General features: G+C 35.8%; 1 protein-coding gene across 39 annotated transcripts in view; it reads left to right on the top strand.

Annotated features, from left to right (window-relative positions):
* The window catches only part of NEB (nebulin), a 133,325-nt gene that overhangs the window by 9,382 nt on the left and 100,436 nt on the right, over window positions 1–23,507 (top strand). For 36 of the 39 annotated variants that reach the window (XM_009318966.1, XM_009318998.1, XM_009319005.1 and 33 more), the window contains 29 exons: window positions 735–941; window positions 1,881–1,988; window positions 3,452–3,556; window positions 3,865–3,969; window positions 4,072–4,176; window positions 4,923–5,027; window positions 6,826–6,930; window positions 7,126–7,233; window positions 7,992–8,108; window positions 8,784–8,885; window positions 8,968–9,075; window positions 9,170–9,274; window positions 9,955–10,053; window positions 10,525–10,629; window positions 10,727–10,834; window positions 11,515–11,826; window positions 11,959–12,165; window positions 12,837–12,941; window positions 13,312–13,419; window positions 14,250–14,561; window positions 15,754–15,960; window positions 16,199–16,303; window positions 17,368–17,475; window positions 18,386–18,697; window positions 20,204–20,410; window positions 21,048–21,152; window positions 21,301–21,408; window positions 21,804–22,115; window positions 22,863–23,069. In XM_009318966.1, the coding sequence (XP_009317241.1) occupies window positions 735–941; window positions 1,881–1,988; window positions 3,452–3,556; window positions 3,865–3,969; window positions 4,072–4,176; window positions 4,923–5,027; window positions 6,826–6,930; window positions 7,126–7,233; window positions 7,992–8,108; window positions 8,784–8,885; window positions 8,968–9,075; window positions 9,170–9,274; window positions 9,955–10,053; window positions 10,525–10,629; window positions 10,727–10,834; window positions 11,515–11,826; window positions 11,959–12,165; window positions 12,837–12,941; window positions 13,312–13,419; window positions 14,250–14,561; window positions 15,754–15,960; window positions 16,199–16,303; window positions 17,368–17,475; window positions 18,386–18,697; window positions 20,204–20,410; window positions 21,048–21,152; window positions 21,301–21,408; window positions 21,804–22,115; window positions 22,863–23,069 (4,407 nt within the window). The remainder of the gene's footprint in view (window positions 1–734; window positions 942–1,880; window positions 1,989–3,451; window positions 3,557–3,864; window positions 3,970–4,071; window positions 4,177–4,922; window positions 5,028–6,825; window positions 6,931–7,125; window positions 7,234–7,991; window positions 8,109–8,783; window positions 8,886–8,967; window positions 9,076–9,169; window positions 9,275–9,954; window positions 10,054–10,524; window positions 10,630–10,726; window positions 10,835–11,514; window positions 11,827–11,958; window positions 12,166–12,836; window positions 12,942–13,311; window positions 13,420–14,249; window positions 14,562–15,753; window positions 15,961–16,198; window positions 16,304–17,367; window positions 17,476–18,385; window positions 18,698–20,203; window positions 20,411–21,047; window positions 21,153–21,300; window positions 21,409–21,803; window positions 22,116–22,862; window positions 23,070–23,507) is intronic. The other 3 variants (XM_009319003.1, XM_009319001.1, XM_009319002.1) reach the window with 1 other exon arrangement.

Genomic DNA, 23,507 nt, shown 5'->3' with positions numbered 1-23,507 from the left:
AAGTACATAAACCATTTAAATTAATTAAGGGCTTATTTCCAATGGATGCCATATCAATTGATTATGTAAGTATCTCAGCTATGTCTCTGCCACGATTGTGATCTGGCTATGAGAAAATGTAGTTTAGTAGACAGTGGATTCTAGGTATTTGTTCAGTCAGCTGGTGCATCATGTACTTACTACAAGATCCCAAAGACTTGGTCTTGTCTGTCTGCTGTGTCCATTCCTTTCCTTTTGCAAGAAGGAGATAATCTTTTTGAATGACTGTATGCACCTTTGACCTGCATTCACAACTTTCAGTGACATGATTAGGAGCCCTGGCCGTGCGACGTGCGTCTTCAACACGACTTCAGCACTGAGAACGTTTCTACGCTTTGGTTTTAGCAGCCGGTGGTCCCACCTGAGAACTCCCCTGATGCCAGTGGACGTCATGCATATAGAACAGAGACAACAGAAGCCCCACTCTTCCAGCTCCTCTGGAGAATAATTACATGAGTTTGATACAGAAATCAGCCAGTCAGTTAATTCCTTGTGGTTTTTTTTAGGTTGGGTGGTGTATAGTAGGCATACTGGGTAATCCCAGTAGGAAAAGTCTCACTGATTTTCTGTCTTGCAGGTGGTTCCTGGATAAGAACTGAGCATACTTTTACTAGATAGGGGAGGTGAAAAATGCTTATCATAAAATGATGATTTATAGTTATAAAGCAAGTAATTTTTTTTTTCTTTATTCCCAGGTGGTCACTGAGGTCACTGAGACCATTAGCACAGACTTCACAGGTCCTAAAACTACCACCACCTATACTGTTGAGCGTGAAAAACCTTCTGTTGAGGATGCAGCACCTCCAGTCAGAAAGAAGACAATACGGACAAAAGTGGACCCATCTAAGTTTTTGACGCCTTATCTGCAACATAGTAATAAAATGAAGGACCTATTCAGTGAGGTAAGTTGTCCCATGTCTTTTATTTCTTGAGGAACACCAACTTTAAAAATATTTAATAGGTATTATTGCAAACTTTCATACTACTATTTTGTCTCCTGTACTTCATTTCATGATGTGTATTAGTGTTATTTGTTTCTTTGAATTAGCCAGTCTCTTGCCCATTTCCTGCTTAAGTGCATTAGGTAATCGTTAGGCACAAAAAGTGGCTCGAGACAAATGGCTGAAGACTGTCAGAGATGTCAGTTAATAGGACTCCTGCACTATCATCTGACTTGGATATCCGAGTGAAGGAAGATAACAGGGACTAATGTCTATTGAATAGCAAACCTCAGTATTTTTTATAATAGTACATTTCTCTATCCTTCTATATATATCCAAGAAAAATCCTTGTGCACAGTATATAGGAGCAAGCACCAACCTAAATTCCTGGTACGGGATACCAAAGTCCAGTAGACCAATACTGTAGGTTGTTGTAAAAAGTGGAAAATGACTGCTCTGCACAGATGTAGATGGTATCAGATCCCTTTTCCTAAATGTTAATGTATATTACCTACCAGTGTTCACTGTTAAAGGATTATGTGAGATCATAGGTCTAGGACTGCTACCCTCACCCACATATTTTCCTTATCTTTGGTCACTGAAACAAATGACTGTAAATTTATCAATACTAAGCGCCTAAGGAGAATATAATCAATTAGAGGTGATCTAAACCAGGCTAAAGTTAGAAATGGATTTTTTCTATTGTGTCAGATGGAAGAAATCAGTTGGCTAAAATGAGCATAACTTGGCAAATGTAATTGAGTAATGCTAGTTTGTATTATTGAATAATCTGCCCCAAATTCCTATACTAACCAGTTAAGTAAATCAATAATTGCTACATACATTTCTGCCAGAGCTTTAGGATATGTATTAATTATTTTTGTCATTATTTTCTTTCAGAACAAGTACAAAGAAAAATTTAGAAAAGAAAAAGGAAAGCCATATGCTTCCACAATTGATACCCCAGAAATTCGAAGAATCAAGAAAGTGCAAGACCAGCTCAGTGAGGTAGGTAACAATTGTCATAAGAAAAAAATATTTATTGAGTGGTAAAGGAGCAAATTAAGTCACAATTTTAAATGTTAGATAAGAAGTGATAATTTTTTGATTATATTGTGATAAGGCAATCTGAACATTTAGCAGAAACTTTATCAGATTACAAGAATGAGGAATACAGAGTATATGACAAATTTGAGTTCTATGATGTAGGTTTGAATTTAGGCCTTTCAGGAAGGGAGGTGTGATGGTTCCTTTCTAGCTGAATAATAGCCCTGCTTCATTGTTCCTAAAGAGGTTTGAAAATTTCTGATCAGAAGTTACAGGCACGGGAGATGATGGTGATGCCCATATCATTGAATTTGAAGATTCCACGCATGATGTCCTGCAGTCATTGTAAATGATATGCCTGATGAATTTTTGTTGAGGTTAAGTTGTGTGCTGGGTAAATAACCCTAGAATTTTGTTTTTAAAATGTGTTTAAACATTTTTGTTTTCATAAAGCAACTGAAAGTCAGTTTCCTAAAGAGATACTGGAAAAATGATGCTTAGATGCTCCAAGTGTTGCAAAATGAACTTCTGTACATCTTGTCACTTACTATGGGATTGTTCAAGATGTGTTGTCCCCTCTGCGTGAATCCCACTCTTAGTGATCTGCCGTTGAAAGCTAGACCAAGTACAGTTGCCCCACTGATGCAGTGCCTCTAGTTCTGGAAGCTAGCTCATCCTCCCGTCTTTCTTTTAAGGAACGCTAGTCTACCTTTCAACAATACACCTCACAGTTTGGGAAACTGAAATCCACCTGGAAAGGCTTCTTAATTCTTCATACAGTAAATAGGGAGAGTTGAGTCCCTAGGAATGGGAACCCCTGACGTTGAAAGGGTAGTCACCTAACCTAACCGGTGTTCAGGAGAAGAGTGTGCATTAAATTCTACTCCACTCCTGACCTAGGATATATTGAGGAATGTGATGCAGTAATCCATGTGTTAATGCTGACTGAGCCTGCTGTCAAGCTGGGAGTGGTATAACTGCACTAGGATGATTTTTGTGCCCAAGCTGCCGGTTTGCCATGGTAATGTGGCTCTATTGTCTTTGGCACTACAGCTAGTGTTTACATGGTAATGGACTGTGAAATTGAGATATACTGCATAGCATGGGGATCCCTCTATCTCATTATACAGGGTGGAAGTACTCTTAGAAAGAACTGTGTGGTAACTTAAGGGCACTACCTCTAACTTGGATTTACACATCTTGAAACTAACTGTCTCAAAGCTGCATTTCTTTCTCAGTTAATTCACAAAATCCATTTGTTTCCATAGGCTTCATTTCTAAGGAACCACTAGTCCTAAATCTTTATTGAATTCAGATTTTGGGTGTTTACAGTATTGAGTATAAAAATGTCAATATTCTGCTTTTAAAAAAAGCTGTCAGTTTTTGCTGTAAGCATAAATGTGTTTTGTTGTGCATTGATCTAGGTTAAATACCGCATGGCTGGTGAAGTTGCCAGAACTATTTGCCACGTTGATGAAAAGGCCAAGGATATAGAACATGCAAAGAAGGTGTCACAGCAAGTGAGCAAGGTGAGCGAGTTCTGACTTTCTGGAAGGGTTGTGAACACTAGTGGATCATGAGATTACTGATATGAATAAAGTTTTGAGCTCAGGGCACTAAAGCAATGTTTATAGAACAGTTTAGAAGCACAGGGAGAGGTAGCAGAGAAGTTGATAAGGCAAGTATAAGTATAATCTTAAATGTTTCCAACTGGTGTCTTCAAATGTCACTGGTTTGAGACTTTCACTTTGAAAAAATCTCTAGAGCAGGTAGTTTATTCACAAATGTAAATATTTTTCTAATATAGAGTAACCAATGTGCTGATCTTTGCTTTCAGGTGTTATATAAACAGAACTGGGAGGAGAATAAGGACAAGTACCTGCTTCCCCCTGATGCTCCAGAGCTTGTGAATGCAATAAAAAACACAGCAATGTTCAGTAAGGTAAGCAAAAAAAATCACAGGTCTAGGAAGCTGAAGTGCAAGAAGCATTCCAAGTTAGAGATTAATTCATAATGAGTATCCTGGCATTTTTCTGTTTTTAAGAAACTGTATACCGAAGACTGGGAAGGAGACAAAACATTATTCTATCCATACAATGACAGTCCAGAGCTCAGAAGGGTGGCACAGGCTCAAAAGACTCTGAGTGATGTAAGTATCAAAGCCTGATTGACAGTTGGGTCACTGTTACAGTGTAACTTGATAGTCTTTGTGGTGGACTTTGACTAGATAGAAAAACTTCATAACGGAACAGAAAATGAAAATGCCTAGGTGTGCACTGATAGCTCTGATAGTAGTGCTACTTCAGTAGGAAAGTATGTACTCTATATTAGAATATAAATCTGTTGGCAATTTGATGCTGGATTATGAATGAATGAAATAATTAATTTATTAAAGTTCTTCTGAGGTAATCAGTAAGAAGACCTCAAGTATCTCTCAAAATGTGTGGCGAACCTCTCAGGGTTGGCTGTAGGCCCAGTTCACTGTTGTGGGTCTACAAATCTGTCTCTCTAAAACAGTGATAAGAAAAGTGAAGAATTCATGAGGCTTTGTGATTTGCTGATACTTAGATAAGTAGAACTCTTCAACCGAGGATTTCAGGTCTCACTTAAAGGTTTCGGGGAATTTTGCAGATGTCCAGAAGTTCACTAGTCCATGTTTATCAGGAGCAATAGAGTAATATACTTAAACTGTCCCAGGGAACTGATTCTTTTTCACTGTCTCTTATCAAGACACTTCTCAGTAGTCCTCCATAATACATTGACAGAATGAGTGTATGCTGCAGTAGCTGTGGCCAGAACTACTTTTGTTAATGGTGGTGGTAGCACAGTTAAGAGTAAATGTTCTGATGCTTAGTTGGTAGTTACTGTTAATGTTTACTTCTTTCATATTTTCAGATTGTCTACAAAAAAGGACATGATGAACGAAAATCTAAATATACTTCTCTGCCAGATCCACCTGATGTGGTACAAGCCAAGAAAGTGACAAGGCAGCTGAGTGATGTGAGTAGAATGCAGTGCTCTTCTTTCTGTAGAGACCTCACTTTTGGAGTTGGAGAGCCAAAAAGGTACCTAAAGAAAAGGAGAGTAAAAAAACCAGACCAGAGCTCATATGAAGACCCCTTTGATTTTCAGTGGCGGAAGTCAGTTCCTTTCTTCCTCAAGTGTCTTGGAGAAAATCCTGCCCAGTCTCGGGTGAAAGGCAAAACTTTATTCTTGTCAGTGAATTTAGTTTTCACAAAACATTTCTGCTTCTACCATACACACATTACTTCCTATTCTCCCTCTTTTTTTTTGCTTCCTGCTTTACACTTTCTGTGTTTACAGGAGAAAATAGTAAACAACATTCATTTTGCTGTTCTCTTAAATGTAAACAATGACATGTAAATGTATGTCTGATTTTGGAGTGAGTTACTTGCTTACAAGGAATAACCCCATTTTGCTGAAAAGCTGCCTAGGTCAGCTGCACAGAATACATTCTAAATGTTCATTTCAGTGTCAAACCATTGGACACGTACATATCCCAAGCATTAAGTTCATGGATACTAATCAGTGGAAATGTCTGGCAACTTAGATAACTGTTTCCTGATTTGCACACTGAATTAACAAGTAACATTCAATATTAAGTTCCATAACTGTGTGGCATGATTAACCAAGACTCTGGCACCAGTCCTTGTCAATGAATTTTAGGTATACTTCGAATAAAACACAGCTGAGGAATGCAGGAGGTGAAGTGAAATACAGGAAGACCAACTTTTGCTGAAGAAACTGGAACTAAGTTGCACAATCTTGTAAGGCAGAAGTAGGATTTTAACTCAGTTCAGAATTTAGCTATTATGAAGAGGACATGCATGATTTTATTGCTGGGTATTGAAAATTATCAGCTGTTTAAGATTAGAGAGTTACAGTATTCACTTATGGTTCCAAAACCAGTAAGAAAATACTGTAGTGAACCTGTTTGGAAGGTGAAAGAAGGTAGTATTTCATTTAGAGAAAATTTCTTTAATCTTATTCTTCCATAGTTTAAAAGCTAAATTGTCATCAAGAAAATTTTTAGACATGTAAAAAGCAAGATCAGTATCATAATTCTTTGAAATGAATAAAATAGTAAGCTATATAGGTATCTCTAAAACAATAAAATGTAGAATTTTTTAAGGTTATTTTTGGCATATATGTTCTTTATCAAAGTGGTAACAATTAAAAAGGCATTGGAGAAGTATTTTTTGTGATAAGCAGCTGTGGCTGAAAATGCATTTGGAACACTGAGTCAAAACTCAGGAAGATGTTTTGTTATTAGACAGAAAGGAACTGTCTGTTTGAACAGTTGATACTTGATTTCCATGTGCTTGAATATAGTGTAATAGAAATCACATATACCAGGCAATCCATATATTAAAAGGGTTTGCTTATAACAAGTTTCAGCAGCAATAACAATAATTCTGGCTTAAGGGCAATATTATGTCCCAGTATTATGTGACCAGTGAGAAAAAGGAACTAAAGGAATACGTTAGTGATGTGTCATAGAGAGAATTTCTTATGAATAACTGTCTTCTAGAAGGACTTAGTTTACCTATTTATCCTTTTTTTTTGGTCAGGGAAGGTACTAAGAGAATGCTAACTGAATACTGAAGTGCTTAGGCCATATCATATTTAAGGTGTTTTTCACAATAACTGATAAAGTGGTTGTAAGGCAGATGTAAAATGTGAAGTCTTTAAAAAGAAGACTTTTAAAACCAAATCTGTCAAGTGAAAATTGAGCTGTATCTTGGGGATTAAATTTCATTTTTTGATTTCGTTATAGATTATTTACCACGAGGACTATAAAAACAAGATCAAAGGCAAGTGGAGTCAAACTCCGTGCTATGATGTTGCAATTGCAAAAATGAATGCAGAAAATATAAGTATGGTAAGTGAATTCCTCAGAAAATCTTGAAATGAACAGCTTTATCCTCTGTTTATGCTAACATGGAAAATACTGATTAATTTTGCCTCCTCCATTTGTGGTATTTCTTTTCCCCTAAATAAGCTACTTTGTGGATGGCTGATTTATAATGTAAGTGCATATGATACATTGTTATCTGTTGCTCTTTGTTCCTAACAGAGAAAATACCAGGAAGACTTTGAAAACATGAAAGACCAAATCTACTTTATGCAGACTGAAACTCCAGAATATGAAGCTAATAAGCGAGTTTCAAATAATGTCAGTAAGGTACGTTATGTGTGCTCCCATTTGTTTAGCCTGAGTATAGTTCTGAAGTCAGGCCAGTTTGTGCTGAAACTGTTTTGTCAAGTGTCAAAAATATTTTCTTATATGCAAAAGATGTATTCTTGTATGCATTCCACTACGAAGCTTATAACAACTCCTAGCCGTGCTTATGATCTTCCACGATAGTACCCATGAAGTGGAATTTTCTTTCAGTGAAGTAGAATTTGCTTCATTGTTCGTTCTGATTATGTTATGTGCCTGATTTTTAGTTGGAACAAATCAATACTGTTAACCAAGACCAACTTAAGCTAGCTGAATTTGGCTCAGTATTTTCATATTTATTCATTCTCGCTCAGCGTATCCCAGTGATGTTGTGCTGGCCCATCTTTTGTTTGGCTTCTGCATTTTCTGCAATAGTATATGCATCAGCAAAGACAATCTTATGTCATTAATTGTAAGAATGTGACTATTCTGAGATGTCAACTGATATTTGAAAATTTACAATGTTTGGAGAGGGGCTTAGAGGTGGGGACATCTACTAAATAGCTCTCACTTATCTTCTGACCCTGCCTCCCATCTCGTCATCCATGCACTCCTGTGATCTGAGGCTTTCATGGTCCTTTGCCATCATGAATCATAAGTTAAAAACCAGGAAATTTTCCTGAAAAGTTCAAGATGGTATAGGTTAATGAGTGTTTGGCTTTTAATACTGATTTTAATACTGATTTTTACAACATCACCCTTTTTTATTTTTTTTAAAGACAAAATACAGAGCAGACTATGAAAAGAACAAAGCTATTGCAGATTATAATGTGCTTCCTGCTACAGAGAACCCATTGCTGAGGCAATTAAAAGCTGCAGGAGATGTGCTGAGTGATGTAAGTATTATCAAAGTGCAGCTGGTGATTTTCAGTCATGTACAATAAACCAAACTCATCATTTCTTCACAAGGCTTCTCCTTCGGATCTCTTAGTATTTTTAGTTTTATAGACTGATATTTGTCATGAGATACCACCAACGAGAACAGTATAGATAAGGAGTCATTGCTCCACAGCAGAGTGTAACAATAGCTGTGGCATGTTATGAGGGTAGTTAATTACTGTATAGTTCATTTAGATCCCTGTGGAAAATGGATCACAAGATGACAGTTCTTCCCTTACTGTTTTAAGGAACTTCAGCTGATGCCGATAATGATAGAGTATGTGGTACTTTTGCATATTCATATATATTGTATTCTGGTTACTCACTGTAATGGCTTTCTTGATTTCTCTCTTCTTGCTGTTTTCATCTATATGAAAGAGATTGCATATTTCTCAGTGTCAGAAGTTCAAAAACCATTAGTCAGACATTTCTGTCTTCCCTTACAAACCTAAGAGCCACTAAAAAAAGTTTTTTTAAAAAATCATTGGGGAAAAAGTGCCATCTGTTTTTCAGTCTTCTGGGAAAGTTTTTCTTTGCAATCATTTCACAGTTTTACTCTTGTCATTTTTAATGTGTTGTGAGTGAGTTGCTGTGAAATCTACTGCATTATCCAACATTGTTTTCTTTTGCAGAAATTATACAAAGAAGCCTATGAACGATCAAAAGGAAACAGCATGAATTACTGTGACACACCAAAGTTCCAGACTGATACTGTTCTGAAGAATTTTAGTGATGTATGTATTTGATTTATCTTACATCATTCAGTACTGACACTCTTGATTACTTTTGTTTATCAACTTGTGATTATTTTTCTAGGTAAAATATAAAGATGCATATCAAAAGAATATTTTAGGACACTATTTGGGCAGCTTTGAGGATCCACATTATACACACTGCATGGAAGTTGAAGCTATGAAGAGTGATGTAAGTGTGGTAATCATTCTGTTTTCACCATCATACTTCAATTTCAGAGAAAGCTCAATTATGGTTTCTTACTGAATGTTGATTTTATTCCTAGAAAAATTACAAAGCAGATTATGAGGAGGAAAAGACAAAATGCTACTTCCCTCAGACAATAACTCAGGAGTACGAAGCTATTAAGAAGTTAGAGCAGTGTAAAGATGTAAGTACAGGACAGGAGTGGTTATCAAGTAGCCAATTACATGCAGAGTATCTGCTTCTGAGGCACGTAGAAATTTACAGTGATTCCTGTTAACTTCAATGATTCTGAATTTGGCCTTATTAGCATATGTGACTTTTAAACACCATATTCATCTGTATTTTAGAGCCTTTTGTGACATCTAGTGATCAAGACAGATATAGCACAATCTTTTTTTTAACAAGTAAAAACATAAAATTAGAGGAGTAGTACCAAAATAAAGAATGAACCTCAGGCATTTACCTGCTTAAGCCATTAATTTTTACATTAATCCTCTAAAAGTACTTTAGTTACTTTATTAATACTGATTATATTTACTTCATGAATACTTGGGAAATACTTCAAATATATATTTGTATATAATATACTAAAATGTATATAATATAATGTGTATAATATTTATAATGTATACTAGACTTTTTAATATGTATATACCTATTCAATATATTTTACATTCTTTAAAAATACTTCTGAAAACTTATTTGCTCTCTGATTATGTTAAAAAGTAACATTGTGCATGACAGTACCTATCTATATGCATGCCATACCTGCTAGCTATCCCAAGTAATGCTACATTGCTATGTCTTATAAAATAGTTTTGCTTATATGCGTTTTCTGCAAATATATTTCTTATCTTCCTTCAGCACACCTACAAAAAGCATCCTGATCAAACCAAATTTACTCAAGTGACTGACTCTCCAGTACAGAAGCAAGCAGAGATCAATAGCAAACAGCTGAGTGATGTAAGTAAACTTAGAAAACATGTTGCTACACTCTGACATTATCAATTTCTGCACTTTGGCCACCTTCACTTTATCATCCAGTTTTAAGAGAACTCCTGAAATGAATGCGTAGGTGAATGTGTGTGCATATACACACACACAAGCACAAAAACATTTGTATTCGCAGTTCTGTTCCAGTGGAAGATCACCTGGAAATCAAATTTTTTTAGTTTTTCAATTGGCTGTTCATGTCAATTTTTAGTGTGTATGTATGTAGTTTTGTTTATGTCCATCATTCTTAATGTATTCTTCGCACCAGTTAAGTCAATGGGGTTTATACCATTCACTTGGCAAGGACTAGGATTTCATCTCTGTCTGTCTTTGTGAGTGAGGTAACATGAGATCTTTTAAGTTGTGTCACTCAGCATTATTAAGCATTTACAATCTATAAACATTGGGCTGCTAAATTTCTTTCTTTATTTTTCTTTGCAGATAACGTATAAATCCAAAGGTGAAGAAATTATTCACAAGTACCACCTCCCTCCAGATGTTCCCCAGTTTATACAGGCTAAAGTTAATGCCTACAATATTAGTGATGTACGTATATTTTGAATCCAGAGCTCTTGATTCAACTTACAATAGGAAGTTTCTGTTAGCTAGAAACTGTTCATTCAAAATTAATCTTTTCTTCTAGAACTATTACAAAATGGGATTGGAAGAATTAAAATCAAGGGGATATGATCTAAAAAGTGATGCTATTCCTATCCGAGCTGCCAAGGCTGCTAGGCAGGCTGCCAGTGATGTAAGTACACCCTTCCTAAAGGAACTGTTTAATTCAAAAGAGTTTACTTAAACAATGTTTGCAATTATGTTTATTAAGGATATCTGAAGGATAACTTCTTTATTGCCTTTTTTGAGCATGTTATTGGATGTATTTAATACAGTTATATTTTTGTTGGTGTTTCATTGCTTCACTAATGTATTTGTATAATTACATTTAGAAAAGGCCATTTCATTATGTCATTCTCTGTGAATAAATAAGCTATCTTGCACTCCAGTATGGTTAAGGAAAATCATGAGTAGGACAGTAGTGGCAGCTGCATGAGCAATGGACCCCTGAATTCTCTCTGTCCTTAATTATAGGCCTGATCATAAATGAGATGAAAGACTCTAGGACATCACTGGCTTTTGGGTAGATTCTTGGGGATGGCCTCGCGGAAGTACCTTAGTATTTTAAGACTCCTCTCCCTCTTATGATCAGTACAAGTGAGATAATACTTCTTTGAAAGCTGACTGACTGATTTGTGCAGCGGTGAATTGTAGAGAGATACATGTCTGGTTTTATTAAGATGCATGGTCACTGACTTAAATGTGAGGGATACTCTTTGTGGAAAACAAAGGGTAGCCTTTGCTTTTAATTTACTTATTACTAAGTTACTACACTTCAGATTATATTCTCCATGTTCTATTATATTCTAACAGGTTGACTATAAAAAAGCCTATGAACTTGCCAAGGGTAAACTCATTGGCTTCAAGAGCCTCCAAGATGATCCCAAACTCGTTCATTATGTGAAGGTAGGCAAAATGCAGTCTGAGCGAGAGTACAAGAAAGATTATGAAAAAACAAAAACTAAGTACAACGTTCCACTGGATATGGTCAATGTGGTCGGTGCCAAGAAGGCTCAAGAGATTGCCAGCAATGCTAATTATAAGAACCTCCTACACCACTATACTTATTTACCAGATGCAATGAATGTGGAGCTGACCAAAAATATGATGGAGATTCAGAGTGATGTAAGTAAAACCACATGTGAACAGAATTTTTTTTACATGCGTCAAGCGAAAACTGTAAAGACTCAGGAGAGATCCCTGAGTTGTTTTTTCTAATTCCTAACTTCTAAAACATTGTTTTCACTCCTTTATTAGAATGCGTACAAAGCAGATTATAATAACTGGATGAAAGGCATTGGTTGGATCCCCATTGGCTCCCTAGAAGTAGAAAAGGCTAAAAAAGCTGGAGATGCCTTGAATGAAAAGAAATATCGTCAGCATCCAGACACCATTAAATTTACAAGTGTGGTGGACTCTCCAGTAATGGTCCAAGCCAAACAGAATTCAGTTCAACTCAATGATGTAAGTAGAGAAAGAAATGGGTGTTATAGTACAGTAGAGATGTATCTGCTGAAGAGCTGAGCATTGTCTTTAAAATTTTCTGAAGTACTATTAGCCTGAAAGTGTTTCTCTGTGTTGTCATTGTTTTGTGCTCTGATTTTGCCTGAGTAATTTCCTGATATGTCTGCAAAGCTGTATGGAAATCATGTGGCTCTTCCAGTTCACATCAGCTGATTCTGTCCATTTATATTTTAAGTATATTTGAAATGCATTTGATAGAAGAAATGTGAAATTTTCAAGTTGTTTATTGACGTTTTACCACCTACAATGATGAATGAATTACAGAATGTTTGATGAATCACAATATGTCCATCATCACAAACCAGCAAGCTTTGTTTTATGTTACACTCTCCTACCATCCCTTATTATCCCACTCTTTCAGAAATGGGGTTTTATGCTCATGAAAGGGCTTAATTTTACTGAGTAAAGACTGCATAGAGCTTTTAGGGTATGTTCCTTCTATCAATAAAATCAACAATTCTGTATGAAAAGTGCAGCCTTGATCTTTATGAGATAGGTGGCAATGTACATTTATTTGCAAAATCAAACATAAACCCTCAGTTAATTTACAGTGAGCTGGGGCTAGCTATACAGGGAAAGAAGGACTTATTTCGGTATCATATATTTTACAGAAACTATACAGATCTTCTGGAGAGGAAGTTAAACATAAATATACTCTTACCCCAGATGTCCCACAGTTTATCCAAGCTAGATACAATGCAGCTAACGTCAGTGATGTAAGTAACTTCTTTACATGTTTTACATATTGTTAACAAATTTTTGAGTAATATGTTACAGATGCGCTCATATTGCAGATTCCTGTCACTGATACGCAGTTCTATATAATCAACTTGTATCACTGTAATTTTTTGTTCTTGGTGTCATTTGAATTTCCAACCAGATGCCATTTAGTCATGTAATCATTCAAGTAATTTAATTAATAGATAAATCTGTTCTCATAAATGAAGACTGATAGTTGTATATGATCCCCACCGCATCTACTTCTAAAGAAAAGAATTGCCTGGAGTAGCTTAGGAGTAGCTTTGACTTGCACATAGTTCATGTGATTACTAGGTTCTCTAGAATAATACGGATTTTCTTTTTTAGGCATATTATAAACAAGGCTACCATGATCTAATAGCTAAAGGGAACAATGTGTCACTTGATGCTATTCCAATTACTCTAGCCAAGGCTTCAAGAAACATTGCTAGTGATGTAAGTATCTATTCCGGGTATACTTTTCTTAGGCATTTAGTAAAAAAGTTGTCCATTACAGGCCATATGGTAGACCTCATATGTTGCACAAGTCTCACTAGAGTCAGTATTATGAGAAAGAGATTCTTAGTCTTTCCCAAAGGCTTAGTTTGTGTAGAACTTATTTTATGCTCATCTTGTTTGCTTTAGATAGGCAAATGCTACTGCACTGTGTTTCTTAACCCACTTTTCACGGGAGAAATGAAATCAGTAGTTCTTGCAATCACTCTGTGACAAATTTCCAGAAAATACGCTACATTAGCACCTATTTACAGACCACAAGACAATATGTGCTAAGGGTGCTTTTGGTTGTACAGTGGAGTATGGCTTATACATGAATCAGAAGGCCTTGTAGTGCAAATCGCATAAAGTGGGATATGTTTCAGTGGTTTCATATAACTAGAGGAAGCTGTCCAGTCATATTCCATTTGTTTGCTATTGCTTTCAAACAACCGAGAAGGATTGTCTCAATTGTTCTGATATTTTTCATACACCTTTCAACACAGGGATGCTTAGGAAATGTTTTCCCTTCTTTACAAGAAGAGCTAATGTTGAGAAATCTTACTGTGGTGTGTGTAACCTGTTGTGTACAGGCCTAGATGGTGGTGCAAGAAAAGCTAATGTAGGTACAGTCGCTGGGTGTGCCATTTAGGAGAGTTTATCTTTCTGGACTGCTTGCAGCTGCTTTTTCCAATGAAAGTCATGAGAGCTTTTCTTTTCTTTTCTTTTGCATTAGTGTAGACATCAATAGCCATGCCACAGTACATTTGATCTCTTCCCTCTGTTTCTAGTATAAATATAAAGAAGCATATGAAAAGGCTAAAGGGAAACAGGTTGGTTTCAGAAGCCTGCAAGATGACCCTAAGCTTGTCCACTACATGAATGTAGCAAAGATTCAGTCTGAGCGCGAGTACAAGAAAGACTATGAGAAGACCAAGACTAACTATCATACACCTCCTGACATGTACAGTATCCAGGCTGCTAAACAGTCTCAGGATGTAGCTTCTAATGCCCACTACAAAAATCTGATCCATCACTACACGTACCTGCCAGATGCCATGGATGTTGAGCTTGCAAAGAACATGATGCAAATTCAGAGTGATGTAAGTATTTCAGTGATTACAATTTCATTGATGTTTTCCTGCACACTGTGAAAACTAAAATACGAGTTTATATTCAATGAAAGTTGCTATTACTGTGTAGGAATTGTCTGTTTTTCTTATGTCTTGGGGAAGACAGAAGTTTTATCAGCTGGTGGTGGCATTTAGAAATACCAAATTCCAGCTGAGTTCTACTTAACAGGATTTTGATGTTGGCATATCAGTGGAGATCAGAGTTTTGAATATTGAATTCAAATGAACTTTTTTTTCACATTTTCTCAGAAAACTATTTTTCAACTAACATAATTTTGTTTTATTCTTTAAGACTTCTTTTAAGTTGTCTTGCTTTGTCTTCCCACGAGATAGATATGATAGTATGGTTGGACTATTATTAACTATTTAGGATGAAGCAGTGGACAAAATGTAACTATTGATATTATTAGAAATACATTCTGGAGATCTCTAGCATAGGAGATCTCTCTTAGGACCTTCTCGGTCCTTCTTGCAGATACAGAGTTTCAAATGGTTGACTGAGCATACATGGTTGCAGTCTGCACCTCTTTGTATACTGTGGAAGTTGACTCTGTATGGATCCCTGTGGAGGATCACTCATTTTAGAGTTAGAACATGGAAAGGTCTTAAAAAAGAGTGTCCACAATATCCTTGCATTCAGACTGTGCATTAACCCTGCCTGAATGTTTCTATGGGATAACTTTCTGCATATTTTGTAGCCAGGATAAATTTTTCACTTGCAGTCTATGAATTCTGCATATTTTACTGTAGGAAGAACTATAGGAAGAAAACCAAAAATTGAGCCTCTGCTCTGTGGACTTTTGTATAAGGCCAAGTCTCATAGAGTCTGCTGAAACACAGAACAAATTAAACCATGTTAAACGGTCACCATATAGTAGTTTAAAGGTTATTAAGAATTGAAGGTTGGTGAAATTTTTCACATGGGTTGTTACACTGAAGGGATGTTACAGTTTATAAGTGAATCATGAAGAAAGAATAGCTCATTTTCTTCTTTATGAAATCACAGAGAAGCATAAAAAATATCTGTTGTTCCCTTCAAGAGTTTATAACTATTTCCTGCTAATGTAGAACACCCTAGCTAGACTATACTATTATTGTTTTAAACAGAATTATTACAGTTCTGTGGGAAAATCTGGGTGCATGTTGGCTTTCTCTCCTTCAGAATGCATACAAACAGGAATATAACAGCTGGTTCAAGGGTATTGGATGGAGTCCTCTCGGTTCTCTGGATGTTGAAAAAGCTAAAAAGGCTGGAGATGCATTAAATGAAAAGAAATACCGTCAGCACCCAGACACCATCAAATTTACAAGCATACCGGATTCAATACCAATGGTTTTAGCTCAGCACAACACCAAGCAACTGAGTGATGTAAGGAATTTTTCATTATTAATGCAATATAGTAATTTTATTTTTTTACCATATTTATGATATATGTTACTGTCTGGTATTCCATCTAAAAAAAACCTTTAAATTTTAAAAACTGTAAAAATAGTAAAATTGTAATTTGTTGGAAAGAATTAAGCATTGTTGCATTGTCTCTGTTGGTTAACACTAATATTACCTACCTTGTACTTGTCAACAAGTATTTGTTTATTTTTCCTTGCAGGTAACATATAAGCAAGAGGGTGAAAAAGTGAAACACAAATACACCCTGGATCCTGACGTTCCTCAGTTTATTCAAGCCAGGGTCAACGCCTTCAATTTGAGTGATGTGAGCATCTAACCAATAGTTTGTTCAATAATATATTTATTTGTCATTTACTCAATAGAAAAAATAACTTTTATTTATTTGTTCTATGATACTGAATATAGAAATGCACAAGCTCTGAATTCAGCTAAACTTTTACTTCTAGAAGTCAATGAGTTTTGTGCTTGTTAAGCAAAGTTTTAAACTGAGCACTCATAAGCATAAATACATTTCAGTGCTTTATTGCCAAACTACTTGGATAGACTGAATGAAAAAACCAGCATGACTTATTATTCAAATTCCTATAGGTTTGGAGACCTAGGTCATCTACTTTTATATAAAACACATTGCATAGGCAAGCAGTACAGGTTCTCTGTATGTTGCTTCCTGCTGCTGGGCTTTCAAAGGAAATTAACTCACCCAGTGGAAAGATAGTAATGCCTTTTTCTGCCATTCAGCTACTAGTCTGCCTGCTTTCCATCACTTCTTGCATCCATCCAACACCATAAAGATCTCTACTGATAATATCAGTTTTACTGCCTTCATGATATTAAGTTTTCTGGTGGCATTATCAGGCCTCCGGGAACTAGGTAAAAGCTGACATCTTCTTTCAACCCATCCTGTAGAAAGCCTTGAAATACTATTAGTCTGTCCAGATGCTAACTGCTAACAAAAAATCAGCCAGACTGCTTTCTTCAGTCACTTAAGACCACAAGGCCTGATTTTGAAGCTAGCAGGAAAAAATTTCTGAAGGTTCAGTCAAATGAAAAAGGGGGTTGCTTAAGCAAGGGCAAAAATGCAACTGACAGAGTTGTTCTGCATAAAAATTGCAAAAAATGCTTATGGAGTTAATGATTTAGTTACATGAATGAAACTGATTGTCTTGAAGTATTCTCCTATCTTTATAGTAGATTTATTTATCATCATATAACTGTAGTTTGTGTACAGGTTAACATTTTTCCCTGAAATTGCACAGACTAAACTGAATATTTTGACTCCTATAACTATAACAAAAATATGGGCTTGAACAACTTTGTTTAAAATTGTTACTAGTAAGATTGCGAACTCATCCCTTTTTCTCCTATAAGGCTAACTACAAAGCAGACTGGAAAAAAACCATTGCCAAAGGATATGATCTGAAACCAGATGCTATTCCTATTATTGCTGCTAAAGCTTCTCGAAATATTGCAAGTGATGTAAGTATAATTTACATGAAGTGGAATACATACATCTACTGCGTTACAGCTTTCTGTAGCATATTATGCTATAGAGCATATGCTATATACATATAATGGTATAGATACACTTGACTGAGAATTGAAACTCTTATGATACTGTGAAATAACAAGTGAATTCAGATGTTTACATGAACCTCCAAAAAGGCCTGTTTCTTTGGAAATGCATCATAACGTGTGTGAGTGCTGGTGAGCTGGGGCTATTTGTTGACGTGCTTCAAGTATTCACCAACTTATTTGAAAGTTCCTTTGTCATGATTTAGCTATGCTGTATTCTTAATTGCTGGAGACCTGTACTTTGACTTCTCTAGCATTCATGAGCTGTACAGAAATGTGGCTGTTTTCAGGCAGCTATGTCAACTGGCAGCAGTAAAGCTTTGTGTGCCATCTGACACAAGCTATGAAAGGAGAACACAGAAATAAATTCGTTAACTTTAGCAAAGGGCTGCAAATGGCTTCCATTCCCCACTTAAACATGCCTCCCCCTAATAGCTGAATATTGGGATATCCAGTTGTTTGGTAGTCTTGAGTTTTTCAATAATACATTATTATGCTAGTCTTTTAATTAAAAGCTGAATGTTCCTGGGAGTTAGAAGTCTATGGCAGTAAAATATAATATGGCAGAGGCAATGGTGAGGGAGGGCATGTAACTGCGTGTCTAGATTTAGATCTATACCAGGGGTCAAGACAAGCCAAGAAATCCAGCAATCCTTTTTTTAACCTAAATAATCCTGTGCTGTCTGAAAAACAATTTATGAGTTTATAGAATGAACTGCAGTTGTTAAAATATTGAGTTTCAAAGTATTAAAGTTATCAAAAGTATGTTTTCTCTTTCCAAAGTGGGTAAGGCTTTCTTTTCCTTTGTCTCTAGTACAAGTACAAGGAATCATATGAGAAAGATAAAGGCAAACAGGTTGGATACCGTAGCCTGCAGGATGATCCTAAACTTGTTCATTACATGAATGTGGCCAAAATGCAATCAGACCGTGAATACAAGAAAGACTACGAAGTCACCAAGACCAAATATCATACTCCTTTGGATATGTTCAGCGTGACAGCTGCCAAGAAAGCCCAGGAAGCAGTTACAAACACTGGCTATAAACAGCCAATTCACAGTTATACACTCTTGCCTGATTCTGTGAGTCTGGAGCTATCAAGAAATGTGATGCAGCTTCAGAGTGATGTATGTAATGATTAATCACTTCATTTTTTTCTTCTCATAATGACTGTGTTACACTGTTAACCTTTTAAGGCTAAAAAATGAACTATATTGGATTAACAGTAGATTGAGATGTAAATGTCTGGTCTGGAATGCTGTGTTTTCCAAAGATTGTCAGAATTATGTGTAGTTGCTAAGTTCTAGGGAACTTACCTAGCAAGTAACAACTTTCTTTGTATCTCTACATATTTGGCTAATTCTCAGCAAATGAACATGTTTTTCTAATTTGTGTATTTTTGTAGTTGGATTTGTAATTACAATGTGTTATTACTGTGATTATTTGCATTGTCAGAGATCGTAGCTTATGTACAGAGTCTAAATTCTGACTATATTTTATTTAAGTTTACTGAAAATATGCATTATGTATGTTTGTATTATACCTAGGGATTTGAGATGTATTTATTTTGTTTACTTTTCCTTTCTGCCTTTATCCTCCAAGAGGTGCATATGCCATGCATGATAAGGATTCATAAAAAAGCTTTGTAGTTTCTATTAAGTTTTGTGACTTGTTTCCATTTTTTTTCACTAGTGTAACGTTAGGGTCTACTTGTTTATCCAGAAAGTATTTAGTTTAATCTGCATTATTTAACGGTCCTCTGACAAATTTGAAATTCCCCAAAACATTAATAATCTGATTGAAAGTGTTCTTCAGATTCTAAGCATTGTTTGGAGAGGATAATGTACATGTTCCCGTTGCCCCACAGATAGAGGATCTGACCTTTAGACACTGTTCTTTTCAAATACAGAAATTTGCATCTCAGGTTTTTTGCTTCCCCATTGTATTTTTACCTAGCCTTGCTGAGTTGGCTGAGTTTGCTTGGCTGTCTAACTCAGGATGTTTGCTAGGAGAGAAGCGTGATACTTGAGGACAAATTTTGCCCTGAATACACATGCTATGAACGTATGTGGTCTTTTTCTCAGACTCTGATATTCTCCCTGTTACTTTTAACACTGCAGTTCAGGAACAGGTTTTATTTTCACAGCATTTTTGTACCTTTATCTGTTCTAAAAGCCATGTTATGAAGTATGATTAAATAAGAATGGTGTCTATTCAAGATTGTGCAGAACAGGCCATTAAGCAGAAGTTGTTGAAACAATTTGGCTGAATTAATTCTACTGCAAACTGAGTCTACTAACAAAGAAGACCATCATTTAAAAAAAGTCATTCTATTCTTGTCAGATTTTCATATTTACCACTCAAAATTTCTTCTAAGGTCTGTGCATTTGGTTTGTAGTATGAGTTCTACGCATTGGTTTAATGAAAAGCATTTCTTTATCCCTAACACATCAATAGTTGTTAATGTTGTGCTAAGAATTTGGAAAACAATAGCAGTTCTAACAGGCTTGTCTAAATTTTCCTTCAAAAATGAATGACCAGGAGAAGTTTTAAGGCCTTACCTGTTTTTAAGTATATGGGCATTCTAATTTTCCTTGTCTCTCTGTGTTTTTCCTTGTTTGTTTTTTTTAAAGAACGTGTACAAAGCAGACTTTAATAACTGGTTGAGAGGAGTTGGCTGGATACCAATTCAGTCACTGGATGTAGAAAAGGCAAAAAAAGCTACAGAGATTCTCAGTGAAAAGAATTATCGCCAGCACCCAGACAAGCTGAAGTATTCTATTACAATGGATGCAATGGAACAAGTGCTAGCTAAGCAAAATGCCAAGACCATGAATAAGGTGAGAATTTGTTCAGATGGTCATGACTGAGCCAGAGATTGGGTCTTTGTCTTGCAAAACTGTGGGGCAGGTCCATTCCCGCTGAAGTCACTAGAATTTCAAATGGGTATAGCGGTTTGCTTGGTTAAGACTGGACACTAAGAGATGATGGAAGCCTCTGACTGTATTCATAATTAAGGGAGTTTCATTTTCTGTTTATAAAGATTAAAGATTTCTCTTTTGTGTATGTGATTAAAGATGTCCTCTACAGATTTGTAGTGCTTTGGTAACCTTTGCTCTTTTTCTGCAGGAAGTAGTATTCATAATCAGTGAGCTGAAAAAACCCTGAAATTCTGTCAGTTTTGTACAAGTTTCCTTGAAAAGTGGAGTTCTTTTAAAATTTGTCCCTAATTATCTGGGACACCACTGATCCTTATTGCATGTTTGCTATGGAAAGAGGGTGTGTGGGGAAAAAAAAATATTTTATGCTTTGCATTAAAGCAGGGAAGAATGCAGACTGAAAATTTTCAGTTAAATATTACATTTATATATATATAAATGTAAAATATTATTTATTACAAATGACCAAAACAAAACCAAGCTCTTATTTTATGAGTGCAATGCCTTTTCAATGCTAAATATTACTTTGTAATTGCAGAGGCTCTACACGGATAAATGGAACAAAGAGAAGACTAGCATTCACGTTATGCCAGATACTCCAGAAATTCTGCAGTCTAGAGTGAACCAGATCACAATGAGTAATGTGAGTTACCATGCTCACAGTGAGCATTCAATGTCTGTTGCAGAGATCAAAAAATTGGTGTAATTTTAATGTCTTTTTTGAAAATATTTAAATTCAGTAGTTCTGCCTTCATAATACAGTACCTGTTCTCTTTTACATTTTCAATTAGAAACTATACAAAGCTGGATGGGAGGAAGACAAGAAGAAAGGTTATGACATGCAGCCAGATGCTATTCCAATAAAAGCAGCCAAAGCCTCCAGAGACATTGCAAGTGATGTAAGTTTGATTGCGTGATAGTACTCAGAGTAGCTACAAAGACAATGAGAATGTTTTCAAAGTGCTCTGTTATGCACAAATGTGTTTTTTCAAGCATCTTGAGTTATCCAGTTTTCAATTATATGCTTGGTGGGATAAACCTTTGCAGTACTTGCTCTCCAGTGGAATAACACTGAATTGTGCTTTTTAGCTCTTTGTTCAGCAAGCTGCTGAGCTTCATGTGCCTGTGTTCAATGGGCTATTTTGTAAGACTGAGTATGTTTAAATGACTAAACCTGAGATCTCGTGATGAAAAAGCAAAAATATTTGCTATGTTTTTAGAGATAAAATTGAGCTTAATAATGCAGGTTTTTTTAATTTAAGTTTTTGCTGTTCTTTCTGTTTCCTGATGTCAGTATAAATACAAACTAGCCTACGAAAAAGAGAAAGGAAAGCATATTGGGTTCCGCAGCCTCGAAGACGACCCCAAGCTGGTGCACTTCATGCAGGTGGCTAAAATGCAATCTGACCGTGAATACAAAAAAGATTATGAGAAGTCAAAGACTAATTTCCATACGCCAGTTGACATGGTCAGTGTTGTGGCAGCCAAGAAAGCACAGGAAGTGGCTACAAATGCAAACTACAAAAGCTTGATCCATACCTACAATGTTTTGCCTGATGCTATGAGTCTTGAATTGGCCAAAACCATGATGCAGATCCAAAGTGATGTAAGTGAGAGATTCTTCAACCTTTGCATTAGGAACACAATGATGCTTAGTTTATGAAAGCATACTGTAAGATAAATAATACTATTTTCTTAGTGAAATTAGTTCAGTTATATACTAAAATGTAGTAAATGAAATGAGACCTTCAGCAACGATGGCCATTGTATTTTTCTAAGACTCTGAAATATTAAATTACACCTATTGCTAAAGAATTTGGGCTCAGTAATAAGTAATTTTATGTATAAAGTAAAATGGATATTTACTGCTTACATGTCCCATCTGGCTCTTCAGGAGCAATACTTGTGTGCAGGCCAAGACAGGAAAAGTTTCACTTTTCATTAATAGCTTTATCTTGTACTTCCAAAAAGATATCTTTGCAGAAGAAGGGGAAACCAGCTAAGTAGCTGGTTTAACTGGGATGTTTAACCTCTAGAGAAGAGGGCCTTTTTTTCTCAGTATAGTGGTTCAAGATAATCCTCTTCTTCAAGAGGGCCTTAGCATGTAATCTCATGCGAGCAGTCTATATACATCATAAGGAGGATCTGAACGCTGTATAAAAGGCAAAGTAATAAAATAGACACCACTGTAACAAATGCATTTCTAAATAAAGCTTGAATGCATCTTGATACTGTTTGCCTCTTTTTAGAGTAAGTGCATTCAAAATCTAATATTCGTTAAACGCAGAAAGAAGTGTCATGATTTACAGGCTTTTTCATGCATCTGATTATTTTCTTTTCTTTCTGCTTCCAGAATCAATACAGAGCAGAATATGATGAAAGTATGAAGGGTGTTGGATGGATGCCACTGGGCTCCCTGGAAGCTGAGAAGAACAAAAAAGCGATGGAAATCGTTAGTGAAAAGAAGTATCGCCAGCATCCAGACAAGTTGAAGTATTCTGTTCCTATGGATTCCATGAACATGGTCTTAGCTTTAAATAATGCTAAAATGATGGATGAGGTAAGAAAGTGTTCATCAAAATTAATTTTAAGTTTGCAGAAGTAAGAAACAAAATATACCTGATGTAATAGTCAATCTTATTGTATGCATAGCTTTGCAAATCATCAATTCTGGCAGCTAATGAGTATGCTTGACTGTAATTGTATTTCATCTTAATGAATCTTTAATATACCTGAAAGCAAAGCATGACCCTAATATTTCTAAGAAATACGTATAAAGACAGACCCGGGGGGTCACATTTTATTAATAAAATTTACCCAAGATAACTAATTATAGACTTCTAGCTGTTTAAATCTAGGGGCTAAAAATACTGGAGTGATCTCTTTCCGAAACAGGATTTAGACTTTTAAATGTATGGTCTGTTTCATCTGATGCCTGTTACATTAATATGAAATTGCTGCATGATGTGAATGCTTTTATGAGATCTTTATTTTCTGA

This window comes from Pygoscelis adeliae, unplaced genomic scaffold (genome assembly GCF_000699105.1).
Source record: "Pygoscelis adeliae isolate BGI_AS28 unplaced genomic scaffold, ASM69910v1 Scaffold222, whole genome shotgun sequence".
Taxonomy (NCBI): Eukaryota; Metazoa; Chordata; class Aves; order Sphenisciformes; family Spheniscidae; genus Pygoscelis; species Pygoscelis adeliae.
This window is presented reverse-complemented; position numbering and strand designations above follow the sequence as displayed.